At 43.9% G+C, this 15,601-nt stretch overlaps 4 protein-coding genes across 5 annotated transcripts; 3 read left to right on the top strand and 1 right to left on the bottom strand.

Moving 5' to 3' along the window:
• Nucleotides 1–820: 820 nt before the first annotated feature.
• Nucleotides 821–2,568, top strand: cideb (cell death inducing DFFA like effector b). Its single transcript, XM_070993181.1, has 5 exons — nt 821–864; nt 1,400–1,514; nt 1,895–2,053; nt 2,149–2,339; nt 2,427–2,568. Exons 1-5 carry the CDS (start codon nt 839–841, stop codon nt 2,566–2,568), a joined length of 633 nt encoding a protein of 210 aa, XP_070849282.1. The 5' UTR covers nt 821–838.
• A 3,719-nt stretch (nt 2,569–6,287) lies between these two features.
• On the top strand, nt 6,288–7,913 carry LOC139351785 (tripartite motif-containing protein 16). The gene has a single exon (XM_070993789.1). It carries the CDS (start codon nt 6,369–6,371, stop codon nt 7,911–7,913), a length of 1,545 nt encoding a protein of 514 aa, XP_070849890.1. The 5' UTR covers nt 6,288–6,368.
• A 373-nt stretch (nt 7,914–8,286) lies between these two features.
• On the bottom strand, nt 8,287–12,738 carry gmpr2 (guanosine monophosphate reductase 2). Of its 2 annotated transcripts, none has more exons than XM_070992733.1 (10): nt 12,669–12,738; nt 12,009–12,167; nt 11,577–11,696; nt 10,955–11,038; nt 10,678–10,851; nt 10,504–10,585; nt 10,225–10,331; nt 9,962–10,004; nt 9,691–9,850; nt 8,287–9,583 (listed from the first exon to the last, which is right to left on the bottom strand). In XM_070992733.1, exons 2-10 carry the CDS (start codon nt 12,093–12,095, stop codon nt 9,394–9,396), a joined length of 1,047 nt encoding a protein of 348 aa, XP_070848834.1. In that variant the 5' UTR covers nt 12,096–12,167; nt 12,669–12,738; the 3' UTR covers nt 8,287–9,393. The 2 variants fall into 2 exon arrangements, with proteins under 2 accessions (XP_070848834.1, XP_070848833.1); XM_070992732.1 differs by lacking the exon at nt 12,669–12,738 and adding an exon at nt 12,263–12,283.
• A 305-nt stretch (nt 12,739–13,043) lies between these two features.
• On the top strand, nt 13,044–15,555 carry nedd8 (NEDD8 ubiquitin like modifier). Its single transcript, XM_070992734.1, has 4 exons — nt 13,044–13,212; nt 13,339–13,386; nt 13,494–13,576; nt 14,068–15,555. The coding sequence occupies exons 1-4, from the start codon at nt 13,195–13,197 to the stop codon at nt 14,192–14,194; spliced, it is 276 nt and encodes a 91-aa protein (XP_070848835.1). The 5' UTR covers nt 13,044–13,194; the 3' UTR covers nt 14,195–15,555.
• The last annotated feature ends 46 nt before the right edge of the window (nt 15,556–15,601 follow it).

Genomic DNA, 15,601 nt, shown 5'->3' with positions numbered 1-15,601 from the left:
TTTTTTATTGTCTGTCAATAAAAAAGTGGTATTAAAAAACATAAATACAGGATTTAATAACTTGTGGACTGTAAGAAAAAAGGATAGAAACAAGAAAAATGTAAAAACATTCAGTGGGTGCAATACCAAGTATGACATCAATATGAGTTTATATCCCTATAGTGGGACTAAACAGGTTAAAGGTTTTGATATTTAACATGCTGACTTATTTTGTAGTATTTATATCTCTTGTATGTAAGTATGACAGGCAGACGGATAAATGCCTGGGCTGGTTTATCGGCTGATCTGATCTTATTGTAGTTATATAACTTTGCTGTATATGTGAGCCAATGCACAAAAGATTGCGACACAGAATAGATACTGTATGTCTGAAGGTATTTAGAAACAGCATTATATACAGCAGTTTAGATCATTGATACGTTTACTTTTCAAATGTAAAATGTCCCGTTCAGAAGTAAATATATGGGATGTTCATCATCATCAACATGAATATCTGTACTGACCTCAAATATCCACCATCAGCCAGGTTACAGATAATAATTGAGCTCATCAGATCAAGAAAGGATGTCTCTCTCTCTCTCTCTCTCTCTCTCTCTCTCTCTCTCTCTCTCTCTCTCTCTCTCTCTCTCTCTCTTTCTCTCTCTCACACACACACACACACACACACACACACACACACACACACACACAGCTGAGATGAACTTTGCTCTTTGTTCTGTATCTGAGTTATCACCAGGTTCTGGGCAAAGTCCGGCTGCTGGGTCAGACACAAGCTGTACCGACACAACATTACATTGCGAGAGAAAAATAAAGAAGAGACAACAAGAGAGCGACGAGGATGGACACGACAGCGTCTTTTATCAAGTAAGAATACGTTTTATCCTGTTCAAACTGATTTGTTTGACGATCCCATCGCTCGATCAGCAACATAAACAACACTGTGAAGCTGCTGGAGCCCTAAAATTAACATAGGTTAGGATAAAGTAAGTTTAACTCAATGATATAACATGATTTTAAGATATTTAACACTCGGACATTTCCAAGTCTTATGGGCTAACTGCTCTACTGAACTGTTTGTTTATTTGGCCCGAAAATGAACAAACAAGCAAAATATAAATAATTAGTGAAGTCAATATTACAACATAATTTGACTCAATGGAGAGAAACCACAGTACGGGTAATAAAGACAACAAAAGGAGAATTATTGTGTGTATTAGACAATCGGCTCCACTAGACGAGTGTTGACAACATTAATAAAATTACTGGCTCATTGGGACACTTGAAAAAAACGTTCTTAGGGATCACCTGTGAGTTTCCTACTGGGACAACTTAAACGTCTGCCATGAAAAACTCTGAGGATCAGACACATTAAATAACTGGATGACCTTTGTGTCCTCAGATCTGTGAGCAAGCGAGTGTGGTCTCCACCGCAGCGTCCCTTCAGAGTGTGCTGTCACTACAGGGAGACCAGGAAGGGCGTCACCGCCGGGACGCTGGAGGAGCTGAAAGAGAGGGTGAGAACGAGTTTAACGGAAAAAAAGAAAAGGCTGTGTGTCAGGGTGAAGCTGCTTGCAATAAATATAATGGGATAAACAATGGAGTATAATAAAAATGGGAAAAATGAATGTGGAGAGGAAAAGTTTGATGTAAACTCCTTATTTCTATGAGATGCTGCTCTAGTCTCTGAGAGGCTGTTCAATTCATGTGTGAAATGCTGTTTTTCTATATAACTCAATCAAATATATTAATATCTGAAATCACTATGTGCAAACATCCTTTAATTGATCATCCAGTAATCGTTAACTACTCGAAAATGGGATATCTGCCAGTTTGACAAAGTCTTAGATTCAACCTGTGGGACACACAAGGAACCCGTTCTCACTCTGTGCTGCAGGTATGCCAGGCTTTGCTGCTGTCCCTGTCTGCAGTGTCTCTGTCTCTGGTTTGTGAGGAGGACGGCACAGAGGTGGACTCCGACGAGTTCCTCATGACCCTGCCCGACAACACCGTGTTCATGGCCCTGCAGCCTGGACAGACATGGAAACCGCGGCCAGTGCGTTTGACCAAAGACGCCGTATGTTCTTCATTACAGCTCTGTTTATACTCATGTCGAGTCCTTTAATGTGACTGTTGTCTCTGACCCCCCAGGGTTCAGTCATGACCAAATATCAAGACCACAACAAGCCTCGGACCGGCAGAGACATAGCTCGCGTCACCTTCGACCTTTACAGGATGAGCCCAAAGGATGTATTTGGCTCCTTGAGTGTGAAGGCCACATTTCAAGGCCTTTACTCTGTGAGTGCTAACTTTCAGTGTCTGGGGCCCAAGAAAGTCCTCAGGTAAGCCAAGGGGAAGGGAGTGAAAGCCACAGAGGTCAAAGGGCACCGACCACATTGATGACACTTTATCTCGGCTGTGTTTTTCAGAGAAGCCCTGCGTGTTGCCTCCACCCTCCTACATGCCGCCGGACATCTTCTTATCTCTTCGGCCTCCGTGATCCGCCGCATTATCGAAGGCGGTGAGATCTGGCAGCCACAGAGGGCGGAGTATACAGCCAGCTGGAACTGACAGAGCCAACCAACCGAGGCCTATTCTGCTGTGACATAAAATATCTATGTTTGGTCTCACTGGGTGGCCATTGTATTATGCAACAGTTCAGCCATTTACCTCCTTAAAATGGGAGGAAAGAGCACTTTTTTAACATGAACATCTGTTAAGGTAGTATCTCTGAATGTGATTAATTATTCTGACTGTTCCTCAGCTTGTAAACAGAGTGTAAAAGACAGAAAAAGGACACATCTTTTAAAGGATTAAGAGTCAGAAATGGCCTTTAGTCACAACAGGGGTCAAACAGATTGTCAGTTATTTTAATGTAGTTTCTCTATGTTTTTTGTGCAATATATTCTACATGAAATCCTAGAACTGTAGTATATTGTGGGATTACACGTTGGCAGGTGAACTCCTGCTTCTATCCACAAAGCACAGACATCGAGTGGTTGTTATTTTGACATGAAACACGGCTGCCTTTTCCTGAAAAATCAAACATTATGGCGTGGAGAAAAAAAGCCACCATTCATTTTGTAGTTTGTGAATGTTTTAATGTAACTAAACGTAAGAAAAGTTGCGCTCAAACAAGCACTGGAAGTGTCTTATTGGAATGACAATAAAAACGTCTGCACAGCAAAGAGGGACTTCAAATGAGGATCTTTTGAAAAGACAGTGGATATATGTTTAACACGTTAAAGGTGGGGTGAGTCTTTTTGGAGAACAACTGTTAAGTCTTGTCCTGTGCACAATCATGAACGGCACCTGCTGCTGATTGGCTGGAATACTGTCGTGTCGCTCAGTCTGAGCTACTTTGTTTAACAAAACTTTGTACGAAAAGTCGATTTCTTTTAATGCAAACGCAGAACAGACAGCTTGTGCACCATGAGGAGACCTTGGGAATTTAACTCACTCCAGAATGACTCACCCCACCTTTAAGTTAGCATGATAACAGCATCATAACAATGCTTTGCATATGAAAGAGAAGGTGAATTAACAAGAACATATCTTAACTTTTATCAAACATTTGTGTGACACAAAGCTCACTTAAAGTTCAACGGCACAACAAACAGCATGATTTCTACGCTGGGGGCACCTGCACGCTTTCTCAGTCCAGCTTCACCTTCCAGGTTCCTTTTCCGCCAACTTTGCCTTTGAGTTCAGGTGCTGCTGGTACTTGACGTTGGCCAGCGCCCGCTGGTGCTGCTCCTGATTCATCCAGCGCGGAATTCTTTTCTTGATGTAGTAGCGCATGTCGCTGAACCACTCAACCAGCGCGGCGCGGGGGACGCCAATCACCATCGCCATTTGGTCGTAGCCTTCACGGTCTGGGTATTGGCAGTGCACGAAAGCCGCCTTCATCATCACCAACTGGCTGTGCGTCGTTGTACTGCTGTGGATCCGAGGGCGACTGTGTGCAGCAACATGATTATCGGCCACTTCTCTGACCTCTTTCAGTTTGCCGCCATCACTGAGGGCACCATTGGGGTTTGTTGACTCTGCACACGGTTTGCCCTCCAGGTTAGCCCCCACTTCTGTCATACAAATGCTTGAGGTCTGGTCGTCAGCGAGTGGAGGCACACCAAAGGCTTGAGACTTGTTTTTCTTTCTCACTTCCTCAACACCCTCACCTACACTTGTCTTCTTTCCCATCTTGTCTGTCACTGTCATCCTCTGTTCCTCCCTAACTTCCCCTGCCCTCTTCCTGTCAGACTCTTTTACCTCTCTTTTCCATTTATTATTCTTTCTTCTATCAGTTTTCAGCTCTTCCTTTCCCCGACTTGTGCTGAACTTCCTCTGAACATTGAGGATGTCTTTATAGTCCCAGCTGATGCCATAGCAGAGCCTCTGTACCATGAACCACACCTTCACCTGGTCTGGGTGCAGGGAGCAGCGCTGGGCCAGTGCAGCTATCTGGTTCTGTGTCAGGTATGGAAACCTGTTGAAGGCCTTGTCCAGCTCTGCTACACCATCCGGCTGTTGGTTGATCTGGTTAGAGGAGACCCATAGAAGCCTCTTGCTGTCAGACATCAGGGGGAGACATACTGTACTGCTCTGGTTCAGACAGAAAGCTGCAGGGGCATGGTTCCTTTCTGATAAAGTCGGAGTCTCCTCCATCAGCTGTCTGTCTCACCTGTCTTGTCTGTGGTAATATCTCCTGCGAAGAGCACACAGACAGAAAGGGTTGATATCCCCAAAGACAGTGTTTTCATTAAAAAAAATACACAAAAAATGGGAGAATTTACAAATATTTGTCACCCATCGCAGATTTTTCAGCACAATTTATATGTAATGTCTTTTTTTTTTCTACATTTCATTATAACTACTGATGAATTATTGTGGATGCAACATTTCAATGTAGCAGGTAGCACAGATTTAAATTTTTAAATGCTGTATTTTAGTTAAATCTTGAGTGTATCTTTTTGGTTGTCAATCATCTGTTTAGCAGCAACTGTACTGTTGAGGAGTGAGCACTGAAACTCCAAATAAATACAACCTTTATTAACGTTTGAGGAGAAAATAAAGGACAATATTTCCTTCTGAGATGCAGAGGAAAAAGAAAGTGACCTATAATAGAAATACTCCAGTGAAATACAAGTATCTTTTTTAATTATTAACTTAACAAGGTTATATTACTTTATATTGCCATGCTGTGCAAAAGGAGAGTTGACTAATTCAATACTGACCACTAAACTCTCATGCTAATGTAATGTTAACTAGCTAAGTCATTAACCAATTAACACAAGCTAAAGTAGGAACATTAACACTAAATGGCATTTGTTACAGTTAAAAAAAATATAGATACTGACTCGCTGGGTAGCTTTAGCAAGCTAAACTTCAACTAAATTTCAGGTCTTGTCAATGTCATTAGCCTAACATGGCTAACCCTGTGTGTGCAAACGATCTGACCGTTTGCTAGCATTAGCGCTAACGTTAATGCTGCTAGTCTGGTTCAGTCCATTCTTAAAATAAAAACCACCCACTGGATCCAGAAAAAAAATCAAGTCTATTCTTCCAGAGTTTATCTGTCAGTCAGGTCTCTTTCCTATGAATATGGTGGATCTAAAAAGTGGGATGTCCACATCATCTTCATTATATATGCAGCATATATAATGAAGATGATGTGAATATGCTATAAATATATGTTAAAAAATAACACAAGATGGTTAATACAACAGCTTTGCTGTATAAAATGTTAAGAAATGCTGATCCAACTTTGTAATCATTCAATCCAACAGCTTCACAAACTCAGTCACAGTATTGTAACAATGGCCATAATGTTTACTGTCACCTTCCACGAAAGCCAATTGACTTTTATGAGCAGCAGGAGAGCAAGTGATTAGACAGCTGTGAAACAGTAGATCAAGTGTTCACTGCAGACAGTTTATTTCCCAGGAAATGAAACTGCTGAAGAGTGAAGCTCGAGCTGTTGTACCACACTTTACATAATCATGAGCTGAGTATCTGAATTTTGTCCTTTAATATAACAAATTCTGATGTCTTTCACGCACTGACAGTCTATATTGATTAAGTCAAACATTAATTCCCTCTGTCATGGGCGTTGCTCAAATGAAACTTAACAGTGAACCTAACTACAGCCACATGTGTCTGACTCCTCCTCCTGAATGTGTTGTTTTGCAGAAATCGAAACTGTTATGTAGTCCTGCTGCTGAGACTGAGCGACCAGAAATTCAGCAAAACCACTTTTCAGTTTCAGCTCTCTGCCAAACAGGGTGAACCAAAGAGCAAGGAAGAGGATCCTGAGGACTTTGTTCAACGCAGAATAATATTCAAAAAGGATCAAATCAGGACTTTTTGAAAACATGTCTGACAATATCCAAAAGGACCGACAGGTTATCCTCTGTGACATGTGTACAGAGGAGGACAGGAAACTGGCACACAAGACCTGCATGAAATGTGAGATCTCCATGTGTGTCCAGCACCTCCATGCCCACCTGACCACTCCTGTGCTACTGCAAACCCATCCTCTGACTGAACCCATGGCTTTAGATGGGACCACCAAATGCCCCCAGCATGGCAAACTCCTGGAGTACTACTGCTTGGATGACATGACCTGTGTGTGCGTCTCCTGCGCCATTGAAGACCAGCACCGCCTGCACAACATGAAGACCTTCTCCACAGCCCACAAAGAGCTCATGGAAAAGCTCGACGCCGAGCAGAAGGCCTTACTGGTGAAAACTGATGATGGGAATGTGAGTCTGGAGAAGTGGGAGAAGAGTGAAAGGGAGAAGCTGGCTCGCTCTAGTGTGCGTCTCATTGATGCTGTGACTAAACTGCGTGACATTGCCCTGACCAGTGTCCAGAGTTCAGTCGCTGCCCGTATGGTGTCTATAAAAACCAGCAAGAGCAGCTTGCAAGCAGCACAGAGCGAGAAGGACACCTTCAGATTCCTGCAGATGTATTCTCAGGTGCATCAGGATGTGGAGAAGGCCAAGACTGTGGACCTGAGGAAGGGGTTGGAGCCTGGCAGTGATCGTGACAAACTGGTTCAGGAGATCAGACAGAACGGTGAAAAAATGATGAAACAAGCAGACCACCTCTGGGGATCCCTGTTGACCCTGGTTGACCCAGAGAACCACCAGGAGCTCACCACTACTAGTTCAGACCTGATCTTCGACCCACTGGCTTTGAGCCCTGCCATGTCACTGTCCGAAGACAAGAGGAAGGTGTTCTACAACAGCTGGCTGGGGCAATGTTCAGCCACTCTTCTAATCCGTAGTACCCAGTCAGATTTTAACCTCCAGAGGTGGGCAGTGGGTCTTCCCAAAGACTCTGAATGGACCATTGGCTTATGTGACAGACAGTCTGCAAAGAACTTGAAGGATGGACATGTCTATGCTCTGAGCAGCAACGGTAAACAGCTCAGCTGTCTCACGACAGAGTATGACGATTCTCCTGATGCATCAGTGAATCCACAAGATTTTTGGCAGCAGCAAACTGACACAACCAAAACAGGGAAACAACGCAGGGTTTCCTCTTCACTTATCGGATGTCAGGACGTAGACGGAGGTGAGGCCACACCACTACCTGAAACGGTGGAAGTGTTTTGGAACCTTGCTGCTTCCTCCTTGACCTTCTTCAACAGGATTGGGCAGCACCAGAGGGAAGAAATAATTCCTATCAAGATCAAGATGAGCCTCGACAGCTGGGACCTGAAGCCCTTTGTTCAGCTGGGAAAGAGAGATGGCAAAAATATGACCCCGCGGAATTGCCCCTGTGGGAAGGTTTACAACAAGACCATCAATGGATACAGTCTAGGAAGGTCACACTACTCCTGCCATGCTCCTTGTTCCTGTGGAGCATTGATTGGTGTTTGCATCACAGAGATGGTTTGTGAACTTCACTAATTGGCAGGAGTCTGCTCAATCATTGTCAATCATTAAACAAAGCTAAGAAGTGCATGGCTACAAATATCTACACTCTTCTGCTTTCAATGGATGAGTATCAGTGTCATTGATTAGTTGATTAGTTCATTTTAGTAGTTAATCATGTTGTTTTAGGAGTTGCCTCGAATATGTTTCTACTTTTGTTTCTACTTTTACCTGCCTCACACTTCAAGGTGTTTGTCTCCATCTGCTGGTGGTGAATGTGTCATTGCTCTCACACGGCCATTATCTTACAGTGCATGATCTTATTAAATATGAGAGCCAACAACAACAATTCTGTGTCTTTGGTATCAAGTGTTCATGGCGAAGCTGATAAATAATAAAGCCAGTAAAATTTCAAGATGTGGAATGTTTTTATTGACTGGTTTAAACATGAAATGTGAATTTAAAGAACGCATCTTAATTTCTCACTTTGCCATCTTTGCACCAATGTGACAGTAAAAAACAAAAGGACACAGATCACGTAAGAACAGCTTGAAAGAGAGTAACTACAGACACTGTATGAAGCGAAAACACCCAGGCTAATTCCAAGGAATGGCCGCTTCATTTAAAGGCTATGACGGATCACAAACGAACTGGAATGTGCACACCACGAGCATAAACCCACACAAACTTTGGTATTGAACAAGAGCAGCCAGAACCAGAGAAGAGAAACGCTGCATATATGTTTATAGTGAATAACACCTTTGCTAGTTCAGCACTTCTTCACTCTATGTGCTCTAGTACTGTACTCTAGCATTCAGCATATACTAGTCCATACATAAATTCTCCCAAATCTAATTCACCTACATTAAAAAACAACTAAATATTAGACTCTCAAATTACAAATCATTAAAGTGCAGTGATGGAGTGATTGGATTTCTAAAAACAGATCAGCTTCCTAATCAGCAACAGCAGCTGCATGCATATTTAGGCTTTCTTGATCATTTAAGAACATTTGCTATCATTTTAGAAGTGGGTGGCAAAGGCTTACAGTATGACGTCGGCACAGAGCATAGAGACATGTTGCAGATACTGCTAATAAGCAGCCACGGCTTTGCATACGTGTAAAAAGAGGAACCGAGGAGCTTGCATTGGAATGATGAGACAGCAGACGTGCAAAGACTTCCTGCTTGACCTCATGTCTTTACCGTCCAGAGATAAACTGATTCCTGAAACAGTGAGTGGCTTGTGTGGAAAAGGCTAACGTTCAGAGTCTAAAGCGCCTCAGAGTCTGTGCGCTGAGAAATACTTCTGTTAATGTCAGTGAAGTCAAAATTAAGTGTTCTAAAATTTCACATAAAAATACTAATAAGGATGATGAAAGGGCAGTATTTAAGTTTTAATATTCATGTCTGCTCGCTTGCGTTTGCACTTGGGTAACGCACAAACGGCATCTGGGAGTCAGACAGGCAGCGCTGCAGACTTTTCCCTCCATGTGAGGCAGCGTCCTGCTGGACGCTCAGCTGTCGTTGCCAAAGACGGTGTTGAGCTGTTGGGTGACTCTGATGAAGGTGGTCCTGCGGCTCAGCTCCTTCAGCTTGCCTGCCCCGACGTAGGTGCAGGTGGAGCGGACCCCGCCCAGGATGTCCCGTATTGTCACCTCCACGGGACCTTTGTAAACAACTTCGACTGTCTTCCCCTCTGATGCTCTGGAGGTAAAAAACAGAGAGGAACACACCATTCACCACTCTGCACTAGAGGTTTAACAACAGGAAAACCCCCCACAAACACAGACGCCAGAATAACTGCCTCTGACCTGTACTCAGCCACGCCTCCTGCATGTTTCTTCATCGCCGTGTCGGAGCTCATTCCGTAGAACAGCTTGTACTTCTTGCCGTTTTTCTCAATGACCTCGCCCCCGCTTTCCGAGTGGCCGGCGAGCATGCCGCCCAGCATCACGAAGTCCGCTCCAGCACCTGGGAAAGAGCCCAACGAACAAACAAAAAAAGTGAAAAAGCCTGTTTGGACAGAAAAAATTCCCACTATGGTTGGAATTTGAGTGCAGTTTTGAAAACACTCCAGCTTACCAAAGGCCTTCGAGACATCTCCTGGGCAAGTGCACCCCCCATCCTGTGTGAAAGATAAGAGACAAAACAAAACACGGAGCTTATCGTGGCTGGTTGTACCTGCACAGCCTGGAGATAAAAGACAATGCTGCACTTCTCAAGGAGAAACACAAGGTTACAAATCCCCGGTAGAGTGAGTGAGCGACATAGGACAGGCTATGAACCGGCTTATGAGCGAACCGAATGTAAGATGATCAACACCGTCAGTTTAAAGGAGCACTCACAGAGATGATGTGGCCACCCAAGCCATGGGCTGCGTCGGCACACTCAATCACAGCGCTCAGCTGGGGGTACCCCACCCCTGTCTTCTTACGGGTGGTACACACAGAGCCTGTGGAGGCAGACACAGGGCCAACAGATGACTCTCAAGACTTCTAGTCTGCACTACCTTTCAGTTTCTTACAGGTGTGAGGCACTTACGCATTAAGAGCATTGCGATAACCTTGAGGTGATTATGTTCTGTTTGGACGCAGTAAAGTTAGTTGGTGTTACGCTGTGCTCACCTGGTCCGATGCCTACTTTGATGATGTCAGCGCCAGCCAGGATCAGCTCTTCTACCATCTCACCTGTCACCACATTTCCTGCCTGAGCAAAGGAAAAATGTTTCACTCATCTTGCGAGCATTCATTCCTCTTTCAGTCCCACAGACTGCAGTTTAAAGGCAGACGTCTACTGACCATTATAGTGTGAGAGGGGAACTTCTCCCTGACGTCTTTGACAAAGTGAACAAAGTGTTCAGAGTAGCCGTTGGCCACGTCTACGCAGATGTACTGCAGCTCTGGCACTGCTGCCAAGATGGCTGAAATCCTGTCAAAGTCACCGTCACCTGTCCCCGTGCTGACTGCTACACTCTGGGAGAGAAACAGAGAAGACAGAGAGTTGTGTTATGATAAATACCACCACTTACAAACGCCCTGAAATAAAAGGTTAGATAATAGTAAACGCTTTGAGTACCTTCAGACATTCAGGATGCTTCGCTGCAAACTCCACCCAGTCATCCAAGGAGTAATGTTTGTGAATCGTGGTGAAGAGAGTGAACTAGTGGAAGAGACAGCAAATTCTGGTTCAGTATGTTGGACAGTGCAATGATATCTGATGGCCACAAGGGGCATCTTCTCTAACTGAGTGAGGGATGGAGCGAATGGGCAAACAAAACAAATTTATCAATATATGAGTGAGGTTTTTTTTAAATCCATGATGGTTTTTATCTTTCTGAGCCTAAAAGGGCCAAGAGGACCCCGAATTAAGGCATTCATTATCATAGCAAGGATACAGAAAAGAGATCCACACATTAGTAACCAGGACTTAGGTTCTAGCATCTGTGCGCCGCGATCGGAAAGGCTTGATCACCTCTAGTTTTAATCTGGTCTTTGGTGAAGGAAACAAGGACAGCAGGTCCTGCCCTCTTTTACCAGTCTGCTATGTAATGTAGGGATTATTAAGCATTACAGTGTTAACTGCTTAGATTAAATTTAGCTTCACCCAGTTCTGTTCAGGCTACTTTAGCCACGTTTCCTTCTCTATGAAGCTTAAATAATAAGTGATTTATACACATCCCATGTAATGCGTAACCTACCTGGTGCAAAGCCAGGGCCATCTCAAAGGTCCCCACAGTGTCCATGTTTGCAGCAATGATGGGGATCCCTCTGTAGCTGCCCTTGGAGTTCCTGAAAGTGTAGCTCCTCATGAGGTCCACCTGGGAGAGGCGAGGACATTTAACAAGGATTTGCCAAAGGAAGTGGGGCCCATTTATTTCAGCAATCTGAAATTCTCTTCATGGTTCACAATGTGTTAGCACAGACCCAGGGTCACTTCTTGAACTCCTTAACCAGCTGGTAAATTGTGAATAAGACACTTTTCTAGACTTTAATAACCACCAAATGCCAGTGAGAAAGTGTGCTCACTACAGTGCCCTTCCCAGAGCTAAACTAGAGGTTCAGCGTGTGGAAACATCTGTTTTTAGGTCAGTCAGCTCTAATGTGGAAAAAATCCACAGCTGTACACCAACCTCGCTCCTGGACTTGAGCGTGCTCCGCTTTGGACGGAGGAGCACATCCTTGAAGTCCAGCTTGATGTCATTCTCAATGCGAGGCATTCTGGAAACAGGATGTGCAGGTAGGGCGACCCAAAAAAGCTGAAATGAGGCAGCCTGTCCGAGAATGTGAACCTGTGAAAGAGAGAACGATGTCAGAGTTTAGGATGACTGCATTTGTGCCTCGTGTCTTTTCTCTTTATCACACCCCTCTATTTCCACATACATACACACATATGGCCATCACATGTCACTGACTACAAGCAGGCATGGTGTAAGGTCCGGAAGGCACCCAATACTGGCGAACATGCTTCTTGCACTCAAAAGATGTGCCGGAATTAGCCTGAACTGTAATAACCAATATATTAAAACGTAATAAGCATATGTTTAGCTAGCTAGCTAGCGTTAGCAAAATGCGTACATGCTAACGTTACTGAACGTGCTATTTCCACCGCTATTTCCACTGTACCAGAAAGATCAGAACAGCGTTGTTTGACAAGCCCCGATGGCAAAACTCAAGGTTACATGAAAGACAGAATTGTCATTGTCAGAGTTGAGCATTGAAAACATGAGGAAAAGCGACCAGTTAGCCAAAGAAAGATTCACCTTGTGGATTTAGTAAAATAAAGTATTTACCTTTTGGAAAGTGTGGCTGGTTTTGTCTATACCGCTGCTTCCTTAATTTCCACTGTGTACTTGGGAAGAGTTACGGAGGCGGACCTCAACGGATCACCGCCTTGTAGTTTTTAAAGGGCTTTAGCCTGTACGCGATAGGCAGGAAAAAAACTACAAACGCGAGACTCGCTTTACGCCACGTTGCGCTGATGTCGTAAGGTTTGTTTTAGGTAGTCGGGAAACACAGTTCAGTTTGCTTTTGTTGCGGCGACATTCACACGACTGTAAGATAAGTTTTACAGCAAATTTAGTGCTTTTTTTGGTGGAGAATGATGGAAACACGGAGTCCGAAATTAAGTTGAAGCGGAACCATTCACATACAAGCAAAGAGGCGGCAGGATTCAGTGGGGAACACAGGAAACACCCATTGCGTTTTTGAAAGGGGATATTAGCGAGTTCCCTCTCCAAAATACCTTATTATCTTTATCGTATTCAGTCGACATTATAATCATACAGCTTTTTATTTGATAAAAACAAGGCAACAAATATGCTGATTAAAGTGAAGGTAAGGCGAAGCTAGCATAACAATTAGCCCGGTTTAAATCAGTTAGCATTTGTTGTTACAGATACACTGAGTTGTGTTTAGTGTCAATTTGCTCAACAATAACCTGAACCTTTTTTTCTCCCTCAGACACTAACAGGCAAAGAGATAGAGATTGACATAGAACCCACGGATAAGGTATTTAAATCTCTTTCATTTCCTCATTTGCGTTTTATGTCGATTATTACTCGTTATTTAATGTGTTCGAGCATGAAGCACCATGTTTCCCACTCATTTCCATCCAGGTGGAGCGGATTAAAGAAAGGGTGGAGGAGAAAGAAGGTATCCCTCCGCAGCAGCAGAGGTTGATCTACAGCGGAAAACAGATGTAAGATTAAGATGCCCTCTTTTTCTTGTTCCTTACCTTTCTTTAACATCATCAGCCTTATTCTTTACACATCTAAAACTAAAATATTACAAAGTACAACATCCAGCTGGATCTGGAAATCACTTAAACTTCATTTAAAATGAAATTGCATACTCTGGATCCGTTTTAAAAAAAAGGATTTTAAAGAACAAATATGCTTGGAGTGAATGCCACAGACAGAGTAGTAAAATCAGAAATGTGTTAAACATTAAACATCACCCACCAGCTTTATATGGAAACATATAGACTAACTCCAGCACTGTGTTTAAGCTGCTTTATCTCCTTAAGGATGTTTTACGTTCTTGAAAGGAGCTCGTGTGTGTCAGCGTGTCAGTCAGCGTCACTGAAATTCCCGCCGTCATCGTAAAAAATTAAACTTAAAAGTTTTTTAACAGAGCTATTTCTTCTCTCTGTCGTCTTCCGCCCCGCACCCCCTTTGTCCTCATTCTCAGGAACGATGAGAAAACAGCGGCAGACTATAAAATCCAGGGGGGCTCTGTCCTCCACCTGGTACTTGCTCTGCGAGGAGGACGGGCACTCCGCTGTCCCAGAAGCCTGTACTCCACCCCTGCGTTGTAGCCGTCCCTCAGGAACGCGCCTTAGCCTTTGCGATGCCTACACTGAGCGGACACACCGAGGACACTGTCACCCGGTGGCGTTGTGGGAAGGAGTTCGATCTTAGGTCAGGTTCTACTTCCCTGCAGCCGAAAATGTGTCGGCTGCAAACACTTCTCCACATGTTAAAGCTGCCCTGGAAGAAAAGGCAGAGTTACTCTCAGAATGAAACAAAGCTTTAGCTAAAGATTTCCAACCCAGGGCTCATTTGGCTGCTACATTACAGAAAGCTACTGCACAGTCAGTGTTCAGGCTGTCCTCCGTCTCTCCGCGGCTCTGCATGCAAACACAGAGGTTATCTGTGTTCCTCTGATGATGAAGCAGTGATGAAGATGCTTCAGGGAAACCCATCCTTCTGCCTTCAGAGTGTATCACAAACTAATGTTTACTTTCTCTGCCTCACTCATGTTTTATTCAGTTTTCTGGAGCTACTGGGTGTGTCATCCAATCAAATCTCATTTCCCCCTCATGGAGCACCCATGTAGCTCGTTTAGATTTGTTTAAAAGAGGAGTCTGACGTTTCGAGGAATACACAGTCGCTCTGTGGCGGAAAGTTAGATGAGAACATTAACACCATTTTCACATTTGTCTGTTAGATATAAGCACAAAGACTGGAAGGAGGGGAAAAAGCTAGCTCGGCTCTGTCCGACCGGCACCTGTAAGCCTCTCTTATTAACAGAGTTTGTGCAGCTTTTGGTTCCTGAAAACTCCTTCTGAGGTGAAGCTGTTCAGAAACTCCATTTGCAGTCCAGACTTGTAGTAAACTCAGTTTTTGCCTTGTGACGTCAGAGTGTGCTCCATTATTTCCCTTGTTCTATATCACACAAGGCGATATTTCGTGCAGTTCAAGCGAAAAGACAGGATGTTGGTGCACTTTGTTGCTGTTGGACAGAGCCAGGCCAGCTGTTTCTCCCATTTGTAGTCTTTGTAGTGAGCTGATATAACCAGAGGCAGCCTGTAACCTTATATTTAACAGACAAAAAGAGTGGCATCAATCTTCTCAGTGTCTCTCCTCTAAGGGTATTTTACCAATCCTGCATCGTGTACCACAGAGTTTGCCTCATACATGCTTCACAAGTCGACCGAGCATGTGCATCCAGTAACATAATGTTTCATATCGTTTCATCACTGTGGAGAAGACGAGGATCGTGCCAGCTGTGGGTTTGCCCGGCTTCAGTTCACAAGAATACTGTTTGGTTTGTTTGTGCGTTGAGAGAAGCGACGTTTGGTGTTGCCTCAGTGCTCGTTTGCCCCCTCAGTGTGCACAGGACTGACCTGTGCTGTGGATCCGTCTGTCAGTAGAATAAACTCATGTTGACGCCTCACTTTTGCCATCCTGTTTCCCTCTTAAATTCACTCAGAACGACACAC

This window comes from Chaetodon trifascialis, chromosome 23 (genome assembly GCF_039877785.1).
Source record: "Chaetodon trifascialis isolate fChaTrf1 chromosome 23, fChaTrf1.hap1, whole genome shotgun sequence".
NCBI classification, from domain to species: Eukaryota; Metazoa; Chordata; class Actinopteri; order Chaetodontiformes; family Chaetodontidae; genus Chaetodon; species Chaetodon trifascialis.
Note: the sequence above shows the minus strand (reverse complement) of the source record. Positions and strands in the feature narration are given on the sequence as shown.